This window comes from Bubalus bubalis, chromosome 16 (assembly GCF_019923935.1).
Source record: "Bubalus bubalis isolate 160015118507 breed Murrah chromosome 16, NDDB_SH_1, whole genome shotgun sequence".
Taxonomy (NCBI): domain Eukaryota; kingdom Metazoa; phylum Chordata; class Mammalia; order Artiodactyla; family Bovidae; genus Bubalus; species Bubalus bubalis.
In genome coordinates, this window is record NC_059172.1 from 31,528,122 (window position 1) to 31,546,559 (window position 18,438).

The following is an 18,438-nucleotide window of genomic DNA, read 5'->3' on the forward strand; positions in this document are numbered from 1 at the left end:
AAAACAGCCACAGACAATATATAAATGAATAAGCAGGGCTCTGTTCCCATAAACCTTTGTCTATGGGGGTTTAAAATAGGGTTTTGGAACTGGATAGAGGTTACACAACACTGCAAATGTATTAAATACCATGCAATTATTCACTTTCAAATGGTTAGTTTTGTGACACGTGAATGTCACCTCAATAAATTATTTTTAAAAAGCAAATAGGCAGTTGATGGGATTTGGCTCACAGGGTGCAATTTCCTGACACCTGACCAAGATCAACCTTTAATTCTTTGCTTAAACTTATTCCAGGCAACCCTAATTTGCAGTTACATAACATCTACCTGCATACTTATGACAGGTCACTCACTGCCCCACAAGGTAATTTTTTTTTCTCACTTATAAACAGACCCTGATTCTATCTGGAGGGTTTTTTCATATACAAAATCTCCCTCCCTGTGCCTTTTATCCATGGAGAGTTTATTTATGATTGTCTGCCTCATTAAAGGGACTCCATGCCAGGTTGATTTAAAGGATGAGTTCACTCTTAATTGGAGAAATTCTGAAGGGGAACACACTTGTGTGCTAAAGCACCAGGCAAAGAGAAATCCAATCCCTTAGTTAAAGATACTCCACAGGATGGAATGACTTCTCACATACATACACACATCCATCAGCAGCAGCTTTTTATTAGATGGAGGATACCCAGGGTTGGCTCAAAGAAGAGTGGTGACAATTGATGAGCAAGGAGAGGAGACACTCCTTGCAGTGGAGATGGGTACTTATGATGTTGAGAGTCAGGGTCTCCTGCTCAACTCTGGCCACCCAGGAAGCTCTTCCCCTTGCCACTAATATCACCAGTGCTGAAAGGCATGAAAGGGTCTGCAATGAGCTAGTTCAACTTGGCTAACAGTTCTTCCAGTTCTGGCCGAGCTTTGAACCTTCCCTTGAAGTCTTCTTCAGTGTGCTGTGGAGAAGAAAAAGAAAATAAGAGGGAATTACTACAGAGTCACTCAGATATGCCCAGCATCAGAAAAGGATACATCAGCCAGCTCTGTAGAAAATTATTTGGATTCAACTAACTTTTACTGAGTAGCTACTATGTACCAGGGTGCGATCCCTGGGTCAGGAAGATCCCCTGGAGGAGGGCACAGCAATCCACCTCTAGTATTCTTGCCTGGAGAATCCACATGGACAGAGGAGCCTGGCAGGCTACAGTAACAGTGTTGCAAAGAGTTGGACATGACTGAAGCGACTTAGCATGCACACACATACTATGTACCAGACTTATATTAGGTATCAAGGACTCAAATTTGAATTGGACTTCCTCCATGCCTATTTGTGTTCTGATTACTTACACTGCATGTGACCTTAAATCATATTCTTTCTGCTATACAGCTGCCTCAAGGGAGGGAATTTGGGGGTATAATGGGCTACCCCTAACATCAGGATGCTCTGACAGAGTTCAGCTTTCATGGTCTATGAAGTATGATCCCTGATGCATTGGAACAGTCAGACTAATAATCACGGTAAAGCAGCCTGCACACCTTTCCTGATTATTATCTGGGTTAAGTTATCCACATGCCTTTTTTGTTTCTAAAGTCAGCCAATCCAGATTTTCTTATCCATATTTTGAGCCCATCAGTGGGCCTCTTCTCAAATTAGCACCTACCTCCCTCACCGACAATTTGACTCCTTCAGGAAGATTGCTTTGGATTATTTCCAAGAAAATCTCTGCAAACGTAGCACTCAAACCGCTGATCTGCAAAAGGAAAGAAGATGCTTGGAGAGAGTCACTGAAAGTTAGGTGGTTGAGCAGAAAGGGCAAGGCCTCAAATGTCAGCTCCAGTAGAGCCTGAGGGCCTTTGGGTAAAGGATTAACACCCAGAGCTGATTTTGGAGCTCAGACTTCACAGGATTTCGATTTCTCTTGCTGATCTGCCAAGTTGTCTGACTACTGAGATGGTCATGGCCAATATCTGCTCTTTCCCCCACCCCCTCTCCCCCCCAATATCTGCTCTTGTAGGCAATGAATGTCATAACTGGATTAAGAGGTTAAGTCCAGGATGACTTTCTGAGTCACCTCAAATTTACCCACATAGACCACCCACCACCTGATTGTCATCAGACCCTGTGCTGAGAATCCAAAGATAAATCAGATGTGTTGGAAGAAAGGCATGCAGCGGGAAGGCAGAACCCAGAAGAGAAACATCTACCTAACTTAATCAGGGAGGTTAAAAAAAAAAAAGCTTCCAAAAGAGGGTAACATCTGGTTGGAGTCTTAAAAAACAAGGGTAAATTGGGAGAATTCAACTGTAGTGTGGAGTTGTTTTTTTTTTTAAGGCAGAGGAAATAATATTCAGTAAAATGTGAAGGAATAGCACAGTACTAAGGAAAAGCACAGTACCAGGGAATTAAAACTAGTTTCATGTGTGACTGGAACGAATGAAGGTGTGAAGAGGAAAAGCTGGAGAAGAATCATGAAGCCACTTAGGTGCTAATCAAAAGAGTTCAAACTTTATCCTATGGGCCTTGGTGGCAAGTTAGATCTGTCATAAAATGAAGCTCAAATAATTTATTCCTGATAACATTTAAAGAACCAAGATTGTAAGTACTTTAATCATTTAAAAATTTAACATAGATTTAGGGTGTTACTACTTTAACATCCTACTGGTTATCTTCCTGATACATTTCTTGAGTGGATCAAAAAGGGTGAAGTCCATGTGTTGGAATATTACTTGGCAGAAAAAAGGAATGAAGTATTGATATGTGCTACTACTACAACATGGATGAACCTCGAAAACATTATGCTACATAAAAGAAGCTAGATATAAAAGGCCACATATTATATAATTTCATTTGAAGAAGTGTCTACAAGAGGTAAAACCACAGAAATGGAAAGTAGATTAGTGGTTGCCAGGAGCTAGGGGAATGGGGAAAAAGGAGTGACTGCTAATGGATACAGAGTTAAAGGGAAGCCACTGAGGGGGTCTATATGGGAAAATGACATGATCACATTGACATGAGTGTAAAGCAAAGTGGATGGATCTGAAAGGTTTTTAGGGGTAGAAACCATAGAATCTGGAGAATGAATGGATACCCAAGGACAAAGAAGGGTCAAGCATTAAGCTCAAAGGTGAGGAGGATCATAGGGAAAAAAACAGTCCTCCTACAATTAGTCTTGCAGACACTGAGTGTAGGGCACCTGTTGAACATCTTGGTGGAGAAACCCAGTAGACACTGGATATCAGGTTTGAAACTCAACCAAGAAAGAACCAGGAGAGGTAGAGACATTTCAAGTTTCTTCCAGAGTACCTACCTGAACCACTCGCTCATGGGTGGTAAGAACTGAGTCCAGTAACATTTTGTTGCCTTGGTCCTGAAGCTGCAACACCTCCATGGTTTTGGTGGGCATCGCATAACTGTGGGAAGGAAAAGTCAGCTATTGGGAGGGTTCCTTTAAGCCAGCCACACCACTTCAGTCAGGGTAGTCCCTGAGTGCAGCCACCATGGCACGAAGTAGCTCCTGCAACCTTGGGCTGTCTATCTGCAGCCAGGGGCAAAGTAACCAGATCCTCTTACACCTTCTCCAGAAGTCTTTACACTCCGTGAGGGGATAGACCACGTCTAATACTTTTATGCATCCCTCGTCATGCTTAACATAACACTCTGAGTAAAGCCTGGTGATTAATAAGTATTTGCTGCTACTAAATAATTGCCAGTTCTAAAAGAATTAAGCTCACCACTAGGTATACTGTGGAGGCTAACCTTGGGTATTTCATCTCTTCTGAAGAAATGAGGCATGAAACCCAATCCTGCTCCAGTTGTATTTTTATTTTACTTATTTATTTTTTTAAAATTTGGCCATGCTGTGAGGCACGTGAGATCTTAGTTCTCTGACCAGAGATGAAACCCATGTACCCTGCATTGGAAGCACAGAGTCTTAACCACTGGACCACCAAGGGAGTCCCCTGCTCCAGTTCTACAGCAGGATTTCTTAATGTCAGCACTATTGACCCTTTAGAACAGGTAATCCTTGTTGTGGAGGCTGGCCTATGCATCCTTAACCTCTATATCCAGCAAATGCTAGTAGTACCCCCAAAGTGATAACAATTAGAACTATCTCCAGACATTGTTAAATGTCTCCAGGTTGAGAAACATTGTTGTAATCTATGCTCACTATAATCAGCTTCAGTAGATCTATAAACCACAATGAAAAGAGTGCTGGACTTGGGGTCATGTCTTAGCCCTGCCACTTATTAGCAATATTTACTTAGGCAAGTCCCTTCCCCTTCTTGGACTCAGTTTCTTCATGTATAATGGGGATTACCATCCAGGCTTGTATCAATAGACAATTATGAGAATCAGATAAGGTGATGAGATAGAACTGATGACTACACAGAAATATGATATTAGTATTGTGTTCATCTTATCAAAAAGTTCCTCATACTGAATATTCAAATGGAATACTAATAACAACAGTAGAATTGCTGAATTTTCATGCTACACAAACTTCATGAATTAAGAGAAAGAAGCATGACCCTCTACAGATGGACTGCTACAAAAAGAAGTCTGGTGTAATAGAAAGTGTTTTGTAAACATGAGAGTCAGTACTGGATTTAAATGTTGGCTCTGCCACTTATTACCTATTTGACCTTGGACAAACTAATTCAGCTCTCTGGGTCTTTGTTTCTTCAGCTATTAAATGAAGATAATAATACCTAGTTCATAGGGTTTTCAGTTCAGTTCAGTTCAGTCACTCAGTCATGTCCAACTCTTTGCGACCCCATGAATGGCAGCACGCCAGGCCTCCCTGTCCATCACCAACTCCCGGAGTTCACTCAGACTCATGACCATTGAGTCAGTGATGCCATCCAGCCATCTCATCCTCTGTTGTCCCCTTCTCCTCCTGACCCCAATCCCTCCCAGCATCAGAGTCTTTTCCAATGAGTCAATTCTTCACAAGAGATGGCAAAAGTATTGGAGTTTCAGCTTCAGCATCAGTCCTTCCAATGAACACCAGGACTGATCTCCTTTAGGATGGACTGGTTGAATCTCCTTGTAGTCCAAGGGACTGTAAAGAGTCTTGTCCAACACCACAGTTCAAAAGTATCAATTCTTCGGCACTCAGCTTTCTTCACAGTCCAACTCTCACATCCATACATGACCACAGGAAAAACCATAGCCTTGACTAAATGGACCTTTGTTGACAAAGTAATATCTCTGCTTTTGAATATGCTATCTAGGTTGGTCATAACTTTCCTTCCAAGGAGTAAGTGTCTTTTAATTTCATGGCTGCAATCACCATCTGCAGTGATTTTGGAGCCCCAAAAAATAAAGTCTGACACTGTTTCCCATCTATTTCCTATGAAGTGATGGGACCAGATGCCATCATCTTAAGTTTTCTGAATGTTGAGCTTTAAGCCAAATTTTTCAATCTCCTCTTTCACTTTCATCAAGAGGCTTTTTAGTTCCTCTTCACTTTCTGCCATAAGGGTGGTGTCATCTGCATATCTGAGGTTATTGATATTTCTCCCAGCAATCTTGATTCCAGCTTGTGCTTCTTCCAGCCCAGCATTTCTCATGATGTATTCCGCATAGAAGTTAAATAAGCAGGGTGACAATATATAGCCTTGACGTACTCCTTTTCCTATTTGGAACCAGTCTGTTGTTCCATGTCCAGTTCTAACTGTTGCTTCCTGACCTGCATACACGTTTCTCCGGAGGCAGGTCAGGTGGTCTGGTATTCTCATCTCTTTCAGAATTTTCCACAGTTTCTTGTGATCCACACAGTCAAAGGCTTTGGCATAGTCAATAAAGCAGAAATAGACGTTTTTCTGGAACTCTCTTGCTTTTTCGATGATCCAGCGGATGTTGGCAATTTGATCTCTGGTTCCTCTGCCTTTTCTAAAACCAGCTTGAACAGCTGGAAGTTCACAGTTCACCCATTGCTGAAGCCTGGCTTGGAGAATTTTTAGCATTATTTTACTAGCATGTGAGATGAGTGCCATTGTGCGGTAGTTTGAGCATTCTTCAGCATAGCCTTCTTTGGGATTGGAATGAAAACTGACCTTTTCCAGTCCTGTGGACACTGCTGAGTTTTCCAAATTTGCTGGCATATTGAGTGCAGCACTTTCACAGCATCATCTTTCAGGATTTGAAATAGCTCAACTGGGATTCCATCACCTCCACTAGCTTTGTTCGTAGTGATGCTTTCTAAGGCCCATTTGACTTCACATTCCAGGATGTCTGGTTCTAGGTGAATGATCACATCATCGTGATTATCTTGGTCGTGAAGATCTTTTTTGTACAGTTCTTCTGTGTATTCTTGCCACCTCTTCTTAATATCTTCTGGTTCTGTTAGGTCCATACCATTTCTGTCCTTTATTGAGCCCATCTTTGCATGAAATGTTCCCTTGGTATCTCTAATTTTCTTGAAGAGATCTCTAGTCTTTCCCATTCTGTTCTTTTCCTCTATTTCTTTGCATTGATCGCTGAGGAAGGCTTTCTTATCTCTCCTTGCTATTCTTTGGAACTCTGCATTCAGATGCTTATATCTTTCCTTTTCGCTTCTCTTCTTTTCACAGCTATTTGTAAGGCCGCTGCCCCAGTTAAATCAGATTATGTAAGTAATTTGCCTCGCATACTATGCCTACAAATGCCAATTCCCTTGCCCTTACAACAGTGAGTAAATGCTAGGTATTGCAAACTTCCAGGAAAGCTGCCCTAAATAACAACCTCTTCCATTTTATAGCACAATCTCTGATCACTTCAAATTTACACTTAGCAATAACTTCTTTACAAAAAAATCAGGGACTTCTCTGGCGGTCTAGTGGTTAGGACTCCACACTTCCATTGCAGGGGACATGGGTTCAAACCCTGGTCAGAGAACTAAGATCCCGCATACTGCATGGCATGGCCACAAATGGGGAGGCGGGCACATTCATAAACTTGTTATGGAAAATCAAATAAAGTAATTACGTAAAAGCTTTCAGAAAAGTAAACAGCCTCTAAAATGTTCTTTTTCTTTTTTGACATTCCACAGATAAGACTGAATAAAGTGGGACTTGTTCATTCCTACCACTGAGCATGCATTTTATTCTTCAACACTTACTTCAGCAAGATTTCATTGATTTGTTTATTTATTCATTCACTTATTCAACAAACATTTACTGAGATCCTGTTCTGTCCTAGGCAGTCTGATGGGCACAATGCAGTTTATGCTTTCAAGGAGCTTGCTAAGAATGTTTTGGAGACAGGTAAGTACACAAACATTTGCACTATAGGAAGACAAAGGCAATATAGGTATATACCAAATATTACAGAGACAAGAGGGAGAAAAGGGGGAGAGCCTGGGGAAGGCTTCATAGGTGAGGCAGTGCTTTATCAAGATGTAAAGAATGAACATAGATGTTTGCCTGGAGGGCATTCCAAAAGAAGGCAGTCTACAAAGGCAAGGAGGCATGAGGCCCTCAAAGAGAACCAATAGAAAAATCAGACATAGTTTGATTAAAAAAAAAAATACTGGGAACTCTAGTCATTTTAAAGTAGAATAGACCTTTGAGTCACAAGAGTAAAGGTTATTTTTCTTTAGTATCTACATATTGCTGTACTTCCCCAGTTTTCTGCATTAAACATTATTTGGACGATCAGATAGGAAAACAGAAGAGAAGAAATGAAGTAGTTGAATTTCAAGAGTCAACCTAACATGACAAAATAGTGCTGCTTTTGAGGAGTACTACTGGGATAGGACACAAGGAGGCCTGCTAGGATGCTAGGGAACTTAGAATCTGTGGACTCTACTACATATGTTATACCTCTATTTGAAAATTGTAAGCGGATTTTTTTAAAAAAAGCAAAGAGCAGCCTTATAGAGAATGATGCTTTTGCTCTCCACAGAGAACAGGAGCTGGTCAGCTTCAGGCTTGGAAGCTTCACCCAGATAAGTAAGATTTCCCTCTCTTCAGACAGCTGCTCGGCAAGGGAGACAGGAAAATTAAAGGACCCACAGAAAAGGCTTCTTCCTCTCCTCCTCTGGGTGAGCTGCAGCTGCAGCGATGCAGACCATTTATAGAACAAAAGCTAGCACACAGCTCCCTTGCCCAGTTCCATCTCAAGGTCAGAGCCCTATTCCCAACTCCTAAAGGAAAAATGGATCAAGATAAAATGAAAATCAGAAGAAAAGAAGATCATTTTATCTCTGAAAAGCTGGGCAGCAAGAATACTTGATATAATGGTTTGAAAACCTCAATCAATCCAAAGAAGTGAATTGCTAAAAGTAAACATTTCTTTATGCTCTGCACTATTTGGAGCAAAGAAAAAGGAAAGAGGCAAAAAGCAGCACATTGTTCATTCTGTTATACTAGGAATTTATGTTTATGCCTATTGGAACTAAATCCAAGGCAACAAGTATTCATCCAGTGCCCACAATGTATCACGTACTGTGCAAGGTCTTAGCACGCCTGCTGATAAAGACAGAAATAGTCCCTGCCTCACAGATCTTAGAGTCTAGTAATAGTCAAGTAATTATAAGGGTAAGGAATTAGCATTATAAAAGGGAAGTTTTTTACTCTTTACTTCTCCTAAATATATAACGTAAAGACCTAAATTAATGAGGTTCTCTGAAGAAGTGACATTCAAAATAAAGCCTAAGAAAAAAATAGGGGTTGATTAGCTGAAGGGGAAAAAGTATTCCAGGCGTTAGAGAGCATATGCAAAGGTCCTGAGGTGGGAAAAGACAAAAAAACAAGTCAGTGCAACTGGAGATAGAAGGAGGAAAGGGAAGTGTGAGTTAAGGCAAGAGAAACAAGCCCACATAATGGAGCACCTAGCAAGACATGTGAGGAACTTTTATTTTGATCTTAAAGGAATGGGAGGCCATGGAAGAACTTTAGCATGGGAGTGACACGATCATATTTCCATTCTAGAAAGATCATACAAATAGCAGTGTGGAGAACCAGTTAGAGGGAATTAAGAATTTGAAGGAAAAGAAGCGGGTTCAAATCAAGACCTTGCCACTGATTAGACGTATGACTATAGGTGAGCTTCTGTTATACTGCTCCTACTAATAGCAGCCAACGGTTTCTAAACTTAATTGTAAGTGTTTTAAATATATTAACTCCTTAATTTGCACTACAGCTTTATTAGATAGGTACTTTTATTAACCTCATTTTACAGATGAGGAAACCAAGACACAAACAGGTTAAGAAAACTGCCCAATGTCTGTCACACAGTAAGAATGTAGCAGAACAAGGGAAAAACTGAAGCAGTCTGCTCCAAAGTCAATGCTTGGACCCACTATGGCAAGGTGCTTATATGAATTAAGTAAAGTAATATACAGTAAAGTATTTGGCAGAGTGGCTGGCTGATAGTAGGTGCTCAACAAATGGTACTGCTTCCTACCTTTACTCAAATGTAGTCAGAGCTTTTTCACAGCCAGTTTTTAAAAACAAAATATCTTTAAAAGTTCTTCTGAAAATTTAAAACACTACTTCAAGGAGCTGATTCACTGAAGGCATGATAACATTCTGTAAATGGCATTTAATGCCCCTTTGCCACCACAGCTTCTGAGATGCTACCTCTAAACTGTGCCAGTTGAAAAAAATCTCATTAATTATTAATAGCAATAATATTATTTACAGAGTGTTTATAATGTGCTGATCGCTCTGTTAAGTGCTATCATATATTTTCCTATTTAATTTTCAGAACTCAAAAAAATAGGAAAATTATCATCACATTATGGAGTCAAAGAAACCAAGGTTCAGAATTTCTCAAGGTCATCTTGGTGATAATGGGTAGAACTAGGATTTCAATGCACGCAGTTTGATTCCAGAGTTTTCACTCTTAACCATTTGTTACTCAGTACTATCCAAAGACAAGCTGCTGATAAGCAAACTTGTTATCAATTCAAGACAAGATAAGAAGCATGAAAGGGACACTAAACACACTTTTATTCAATCAATGTTTTGTTTTCAATAGCTTCCAATAGAAAGTCTTTCCACAGCAAGACTTTCTTGATGAAGGAAGCAAAGTGTTAATGTACATTTTGGCACAAGCTCATAATAGCTTCACAGAGTGGTACTTTGAGAAACACAGCCCTAAATTATTATGCTACTCTGTCTCCTTGAACTGACATTAAACTTTATCTTTCACTTACCACCTTCCACATTATAATTATTTTTATATGTGAGTATGTGTGCACACACATGTACACACACACACTCTCCTTTAAATCAGGGGAATTTACCTTTGTATCCTCCAGACAAAAGATACAAAGTGCCTACAGAGCAAGAAGTCCAGTGCCTCCTAGTTCACTGAGCATGTGGACCACAGAGCAAAAAGAGGCTCAGCCAGTAGTTTTTGATTAATTAAAAATTCATCCATTAAATTTTAGGAAATGTATACACAACTGGATTGTGCAATAATATTCAAGGACCTGTCGTTCTTTCAAGAATGGCTTAATGTCCCCCATGGGACAGTCTTTATGCTAGGTACTAAAGAAATAAAGAACACAGTCCCTATGTAGTCAGTGGGGAAGGAATCTGACACATGAAAAGATCATTACAGCCCAGAGCACTAAGTGACATGATAGAGCTATGTGTCATGTGCTGAAAGAGCAACCAACTCTCCCAGGCATCAGAAAAAAGATAAAGCACATCTTTAGGCCTAAAACAATTGAAGCACTATCAGCTATGAGCGCCTAAGTCACAGCTGATTATCCAGTCTTCTAATGAGCACATTTAGCACAGTTATACTGTAAGTAATAAAGGTTTAAAAGTTCAAATTTGGCTTAAAGAGCCTCTTGATGAAGGTGAAAGAGGAGAGTGAAAAAACTGGCTTAAAACTTAACATTCAAAAAACTAAGATCATGGCATCCAGTCTCATCACTTCATGGCAACAGATGAGGAAACAACAGAAACAGTCACAAACATTTTCCTGGGCTCCAAAATCACTAGAGACAGTGACTGCAACCATGAAATTAAAAGACACTTGTTCCTTGGAAGAAAGGCACAAACCTAGACTATGTATTAAAAAGCAGAGACATTAGTTTGCTTACAAAGGTCCGCATAGTCAGTCCAGTTCAGTTGCTCAGTCGTGTCCGACTCTTTGCCACCCCATGAACTGCAGCACGACAAGCCTCCCTGTCCATCACCAACTTCCGGAGTCCACCCAAACCCATGTCCACTGTGTTGGTGATGCCATCCAACCACCTCATCCTCTGTTGTCCCCTTCTCCTCCTGCCCTCAATCTTTCCCAGCATTGGAGTCTTTTCTAATGAGTCAGTTCTTCGCATCAGGTGGCCAAAGTATTGGAGTTTCAGCTTCAACATCAGTCCTTCCAATGAACACCCAGACTGATCTCCTTTAGGATGGACTGGTTGGATCTCCTTGCAGTCCAAGGGACTCTCAAGAGTCTTCTCCAATACCACAGTTCAAAAGCATCAATTCTTCAGTGCTCAGCTTTCTTTATAGTCCAACTCTCACATTCATACATGACCACTGGAAAAACCATAGCCTTAACTAGACGGACCTTTGTTGACAAAGTAATGTCTCTGCTTTTAAATATGCTGTCTAGGTTGGTCATAACTTTCCTTCCAAGGAGTAAGTGTCTTTTAATTTCATGGCTGCAATCACCATCTGCAGTGATTTTGGAGCCCCCAAAAATAAAGTCAGCCACTGTTTCCACTGTTTCCCCATCTATTTCCCATGAAGTGATGGGACTGGATGCCGTGATCTTCATTTTCTGAATGTTGAGCTTTAAGCCAACTTTTTCACTCTTCTCTTTCACTTTCATCAAGAGGCTTTTTAGTTCCTCTTCCCTTTCTGCCATAAGGGTGGTGTCATCTGCATATCTGAGGTTATTGATATTTCTCCCACCAATCTTGATTCCAGCTTGTGCTTCTTCCAGCCCAGCATTTCTCATGATGTACTCTGCATAGAAGTTAAATAAGCAAGGTGACAATATACAGCCTTGATGTACCTCTTTTCCGATTTGGAACCAGTCTGTTGTTCCATGTCCAGTTCTAACTGTTGCTTCCTGACCTGCATACACGTTTCTCAAGAGGCAGGTCAGGTGGTCTGGTATTCCCATATCTTTCAGAATTTTCCATAGTTTATTGTGATCCACACAGTCAAAGGCTTTGGCATAGTCAATAAAGCAGAAACAGACGTTTTTCTGGAACTCTCTTGCTTTTTCCATGATCCAGTGGATGTTGGCAATTTGATCTCTGGTTACTCTGCCATTTCTAAAACCAGCTTGAACAGCTGGAAGTTCACAGTTCACCCATTGCTGAAGCCTGGCTTGGAGAATTTTTAGCATTATTTTACTAGCATGTGAGATGAGTGCCATTGTGTGGTGGTTTGAGCATTCTTCAGCATAGCCTTTCTTTGGGATTGGAATGAAAACTGACTTTTTCCAGTCCTGTGGCCACTGCTGAGTTTTCCAAATTTGCTGGCATATTGAATGCAGCACTTTCACGGCATCATCTTTCAGGATTTGAAATAGCTCAACTGGGATTCCATCACCTCCACTAGCTTTGTTTGTAGTGATGCTTCCTAAGGCCCACTTGACTTCACATTCCAGGATGTCTGGCTCTAGGTGAGTGATCACATCATGGTGATTATCTTGGTCGTGAAGATCTTTTTTGTACAGTTCTTCTGTGTATTCTTGCCACCTCTTCTTAATATCTTCAGCTTCTGTTAGGTCCCTACCATACTGTCCTTTATCAAGAAGATCTTTTTTGGACAGTTTTCTGTGTATTCTTGCCACCTCTTCTTAATATCTTCTGCTTCTGTTAGGTCCCTACCATTACTGTCCTTTATCGAGCCCATCTTTGCACAAAATGTTCCCTTGGTATCTCTAATCTTCTTGAAGAGATCTCTAGTCTTTCCCATTCTGTTGTTTTCCTCTATTTCTTTGCATTGATCACTGGGGAAGGCTTTCTTATCTCTCCTTGCTATTCTTTGCAACTCTGCATTCAAATGGGTATATCTTTCCTTTTCTCCTTTGCTTTTCGCTTTCTTTCTTTTCACATCCCCAAGAAAAAGAAATGCAAACCCATTTTGCTTTTTTGCATTTCTTTTTCTTGGGGATGGTCTTGATCCGTGCCTCCTGTACAATGTCATGAACCTCCGTCCATAGTTCTTCAGGCACTCTGTCTATCAGATCTAATCCCTTGAATGCATTTGTTTTATTTATTTATTTTTATTGAATCTATTTGCTTTATTCATAATTACCAATAAACTAGAAAGAATCCAAATATATATCAACCAGTGAAGGCATAAACCAATTAAGGTTTACCATTTAATGGAAAACTATTCAGAATTCTGAATAGATAATCAGAATTAATGGAATACTGAATAGATATTCAGAATAAAGGAATGTCTGCAAAACCCCAGATAAATCTTAAATCCATTATGCTAGTGAAAGAGGCCAGAAACAAACAGCTGCATACTGTATGATTCCATTTATATGATATTCTGGAGAACTTAAAACAAAAGGGACAGGAAATCAATCAGTGGTTGCCAGGAACTCTAGAGCCAAGACAGAGGAGATTAACTACACGTCAGGCACCAAGGTACTTTTTAAAACTTAATGGAGCTGTTCTGTATGTTGATTGTGCCAAACTATATACCTAAAAAGAGTAAATTTTACTACATGTAAATTATTTCTCAAAACAAAAATTATATCTCATTTAACAACAACAAAGTAGAGCATGCTACCCACACCAAGAACATCCCATGCAAAGGCATCTTTCATACCTTTCCTCGACTTTAATGGAGAGATGATTGCAGAGGTTGTGAACATACTGGGCATAACTCTCTGTCAGGGCCATGTCATATGCAATCAGGTGGATGTTTAAAGTCCCATATTCATAATCTGTCCCCAAATTAATGGCTCTTACTTCCACTTTTCCCTTCTTCTTTTTGGGCTGAACACAAAACAAAAGAGAAAGAAAAGTCAAAGTATTATACAAGAAATTCTAACAATACCATCTTGATATATACATGTATATATATAAATCAGTCTTTCAATTAAATTTGTTTACCATGTTTCTCTCTGATTACCATACCTACAAACTGAACTTTTCCTGGGTAGGAATGGGCAGCCTCCCTTGCCATTCTGGGCTGTAGCATCAGTCAGTGAAAGGAGAGGAAATATTGCTGGCAGTTATTTAACATAAATACATGTGACTGTCTTCTGCCATTAACTAGTTTTGAGACTCACTTTCCATCTCTGGCCCTCAGTTTCCCAATTTTTATATCACTGGGGTTATACTAGATAACAGATTCTTGAGGAGTTTCTCTTTTTTTGGCTGCCTGTGCGGCTTGTCAGATTTTAGTTCCCTGGTCAGGGAGTGAACCTAGGCCCTCCACAATGAGAGTAGAGTCCTAACCACTGGACCACCAGGGAATTCCCAACAGATTTTTTTTTAAGAATTCTTTCTCTTTTTTTAAATTTTATTTATTTATTTCGGCTTCCCTGATAGCTCAGTTGGTAAAGAATCCACCTGTGATTCAGGAGACCCTGGTTCAATTCCTGGGTTGGGAAGATCTGTTGGAGAAGGGATAGGCTACCTATTCCAGTATTCTGGCCTGGAGAACTCCAGGGTCACAAAGAGTTGGATATGAACCTAGGCCCTTGGCAGTGAGAGCACAGAGTCCTAAACACTGGACCACCAGGGAATTCCCAACAGATTCTTTTTTTTTTTTTTTAAGAACTCTCTTTTTTTTTATATTTATTTCTTCTTGGCTGTGCTGGGTTTTCACTGCTGCATGCAGGCTTTCTTTAGTTGCGGTGAGCTACTCTTTAGTTGTGGTGCGTTGGCTTCTCAGTGTGGTGGCTTCTGTTGTTGTAAAGAACGAGCTCTAGAGTGCAGGCCCAGTAGTTGTGGCACAAGGGCTTAGTTACCCCGTGGCATGTGGAATCTTGCAAGACCAGGGATTGAACCCATGTCCCTGCACTGACAGTGGGATTCTTAATTGGGCCACCAGGAAAGTCCCAACAGATTCTTAATCTAGAACCTGTAAAGGAATTTTAAGGGGTTTGTCAACCCCAAACTTATATGCAAAATTTTACATGTGTGTATATTTTTCTAAGGAGAAAATCCTTAAGTTTCATCAGAATATTAAGGAAATCAATCACAAGAAAGCACAGAATTAGTTCTCTGCCAGCCTTCCTAGCTTTGAAATTCTGCAGTCCAATTATTTAGACAGCCTTTCTTTTAAAAGTTTAGAGGCAGAAAAATTATTTTATTTCTATCCTTTTATTTCATATAAAGTACTGCTTTACTACAGATCAACCTGTTCAAACTGCTGTAAAAAAAATTAAAATGAGGCCTGGAAAAATAGATATGTAACACAACATAGATCAGGATCAAGAAAGCTTCTCAACCAGAAATAATTTAACCTAAATGCCCATCAGGAGGGGAATCTATTAAATAAATCATGGCACATTCTTTCAGTAGTACATTATGCAGCTGTAAGAAGAAATAAGGAACTTCTTTATGTAGTGATATAGAAAGATTTTTAAGATAAATGACAAAAGCAGACTGTAGAATAATGTGTTCAGAATATTGCCATACATACAAAAAGGGTAAGCAGGGAAGAATAGATGTGTGTATGTTTAACTACTTACATATGTATTTGCTTGCATATTAAAAAATAACTCTGGAAGGATACACAAAAAGACTAATACTATTGGTAACCTATGAGGAAGGGAACTGGATTGCTGGGCAACAGGCGTGGGAAGCAGACTTTTAAACTATTTCCTTTCTATATTTTTTGAATTTTTAATAATATGAATCTTTTATCCATTCAAAGTTAGAATCTTAAAATCTACCTTGTTTTTTAAAATTTTTAAGTCAAAATGTTTTTACAATATAATATTCTTGTGATATTAAAAGAATCTTGCTCTTTGGAAGGAAAGCTATGACAAACCTAGACAGCATATTAAAAAGCAGAGACATCTCTTTGCTGACAAATGTCCATATAGTCAAAGCTATGGTTTTTCCAGTAGACATGTATGGATGTGAGAGTTGAACCATAAAGAAGGCTGAGCACCAAAGAATTGGTACTTTCGAACTGTGGTACTGGAAAAGGCTCTTGAAAGTCCCTTGGACTGCAAGGAAATCAAACCAGTCAATTCTGAAGGAAATAAAAACCTGAATATTCATTGGAAGAACTAGCGCTGAAGCTGAAGCCCCAATACTTTGGCCACCTGATGCGAAGAGCTGACTCATTAGAAAAGATCCTGATGGTGGGAAAGATTGAAGGCAGGAAGAGAAGACGGCGGCACACGATGCGATGTTTAGATAGCATCACTGACTCAATGGACATGAATTTGAGCAAACTCTGGGAGATAGAGGACAGGGAAGCCTGGCGTGCTGCAGTCCATGGGGTCACAGAGAGTCTGACACAACTTAGCAACTGAAAAACATTCATATGAAAATTGCATAAATAAGTACACAGCTCAATGAATTTTCACAAACTGAAAACACTTGTATAAACAGTATCTTGAATAAGAAACAGATCACTACCAGCACCCCAAAAGTATCCTGTCCCCCAAATGGGCAAACCACTATTCTGACTTCCAAAACCAAAGGGTTACTTTGCCTATTTTTTAAGTATGTGAAAATGGAATAATATACTAGGTTCTCTTTTGTGTACAGCTTCTTTAACTGATTATGTTTGCAAGATTCATCATTTTTAGATGAAACAGTAATTCTTTACTTCCCATTGCCCTAGTAGTTTATTTATATGAATATGCTACAACTTATTTATACTTTTTACTGGAGGTAGAAATTAGAGTTGTTTCAAATTAGAGTTGTTTCCAGTGTGGACCATGATGAACAGTATTGCTACTAATGTTTCTGCATGTATCTTTCAGTGAACACGTGTATGCATTGTTGGGGATATACCCAGAACCTGTGCAGAGGTTCATCTTTAATAGTTCTCTCAAACAGTTTTTAAAAATCGTTTCCAGTTTAGACTCCCACCAGAGTACTTAAGAGTTCTAGGTGCTTTACATTCTTGCCAGTATTTATAAAACCGAGTATAGTCAGGTTTTCCGGTTGGTTTCTTTCACCCATTCTGGTTGGTATGAAGTGGTAATGCACTGAGACGTTTAACTTGCATTTCCTTTAAGTCTACTGAACTGGAGCACATTTCCATTAAGGCCACCGGCCATTTGGATATTCTCTTTTGTAACCTGTTTATTCAAGTATTTGCCCATTTTTTAGATTGGGTGGTCTTCCTTTCTCTTACTGATTTGTAGAGGTTCCTTCTATATTCTAGATATGATCCTTTGTTAAATGTACATGTTACAAATATCCTCTTCCTCCCTGTATCTTCCTTTTTCACTTTTTAATGGTGCATTTTGAGCATAAATTCTTGTTTTTTAATGTAGTCCAATTTACTCATTTTTTTTCTTGTATAGTTGTAATGACTTTTGTGTCCTATTTAAGAAATCTTTGCTTAGTTTAAGATCATGAGTATATTTTTGTATGTTACCTCCCAGAAGTTTGATAATTATAATAATTACATTTAGATCTACAAAAATTGTAAATGCTTTCTGTGTGCAGTGTGCAGTAGGAGTCAAGTCAGCTTTTGTCACATGACTGTCCAATCCAGTTGACTGGACACCACTGCAATCGGTGTTGTCATATAACGAACGGTCATATGCTAAATGTTCATAGATACTTAGATCTGTTTCTATATTCTTTATTCTGTTCCAGTGGGCTATTTGTCTATTCTTCAGCTAATACCACACTGTCCTAATTACTGGAGATTTAATGTAAGTCTTGCTAGTTGGTAGAAAAAAAATTTTTTTTAAGAAATAGTGAGGAGGGGCAATCTATTTACATGTCTTAAGTCACCACTATTATTAGCCAGCAGCCTAGTTATTGCCACAGCAGAGTTGTTTCTGGCTGAGCACCTAGAATGGGTCTCTCATATCACTGCTCTCCAGGTCAGTCTAAGAGAGCAGGGACCCAACCTGGGGGGGGCAAGGGGAGGACCAAGAAATGGTCCTTTCACAAGACCAGTAAAACTGATGATAAACCTAGTCTCATAGGGATATTCTGAGAACTGAACAAAACATTGTATATACTTAATTCAATCCATGGCACATATTTAAACACTCAGTATGCATTAACTTTTATTATTATTTTTTGTTTTCATATTCCTCATATCTAGCACAGGGGCCAACAGAGACAAAACGTGCAATGAATCACTAGTTTAGAATTTTAGAACAAGATGGCATTTAGAGATAACTCTGTCCCAGTTTTTCATCTTTGCAGGGAAAGAATATGAAGCCCACAGAGATTAAATATGTCCCCTGGAATCAGAGAGCCACACAGGACAGATCCTAGGAACTAACCCAGACCTCCTGACTCCCATTGCAGAAATTTTTCCATTGTAGCCTCTGCATTATTAACGTTCTTAACAGGGTAAT

The 18,438-nt window shown here is 39.5% G+C and overlaps 1 protein-coding gene across 1 annotated transcript in view; it reads right to left on the reverse strand.

Annotated features, from left to right (window-relative positions):
* Positions 1–654: 654 nt before the first annotated feature.
* Positions 655–18,438, reverse strand: part of MRPL48 (mitochondrial ribosomal protein L48) — a 54,183-nt gene continuing 36,399 nt past the window's right edge. The window contains exons 5-8 of the mRNA XM_006073324.4: positions 13,746–13,915; positions 3,305–3,407; positions 1,658–1,747; positions 655–952 (exon numbers count right to left, since the gene is read on the reverse strand). Coding sequence (XP_006073386.1) covers positions 878–952; positions 1,658–1,747; positions 3,305–3,407; positions 13,746–13,915 — 438 coding nt within the window. The 3' untranslated portion in view covers positions 655–877. The remainder of the gene's footprint in view (positions 953–1,657; positions 1,748–3,304; positions 3,408–13,745; positions 13,916–18,438) is intronic.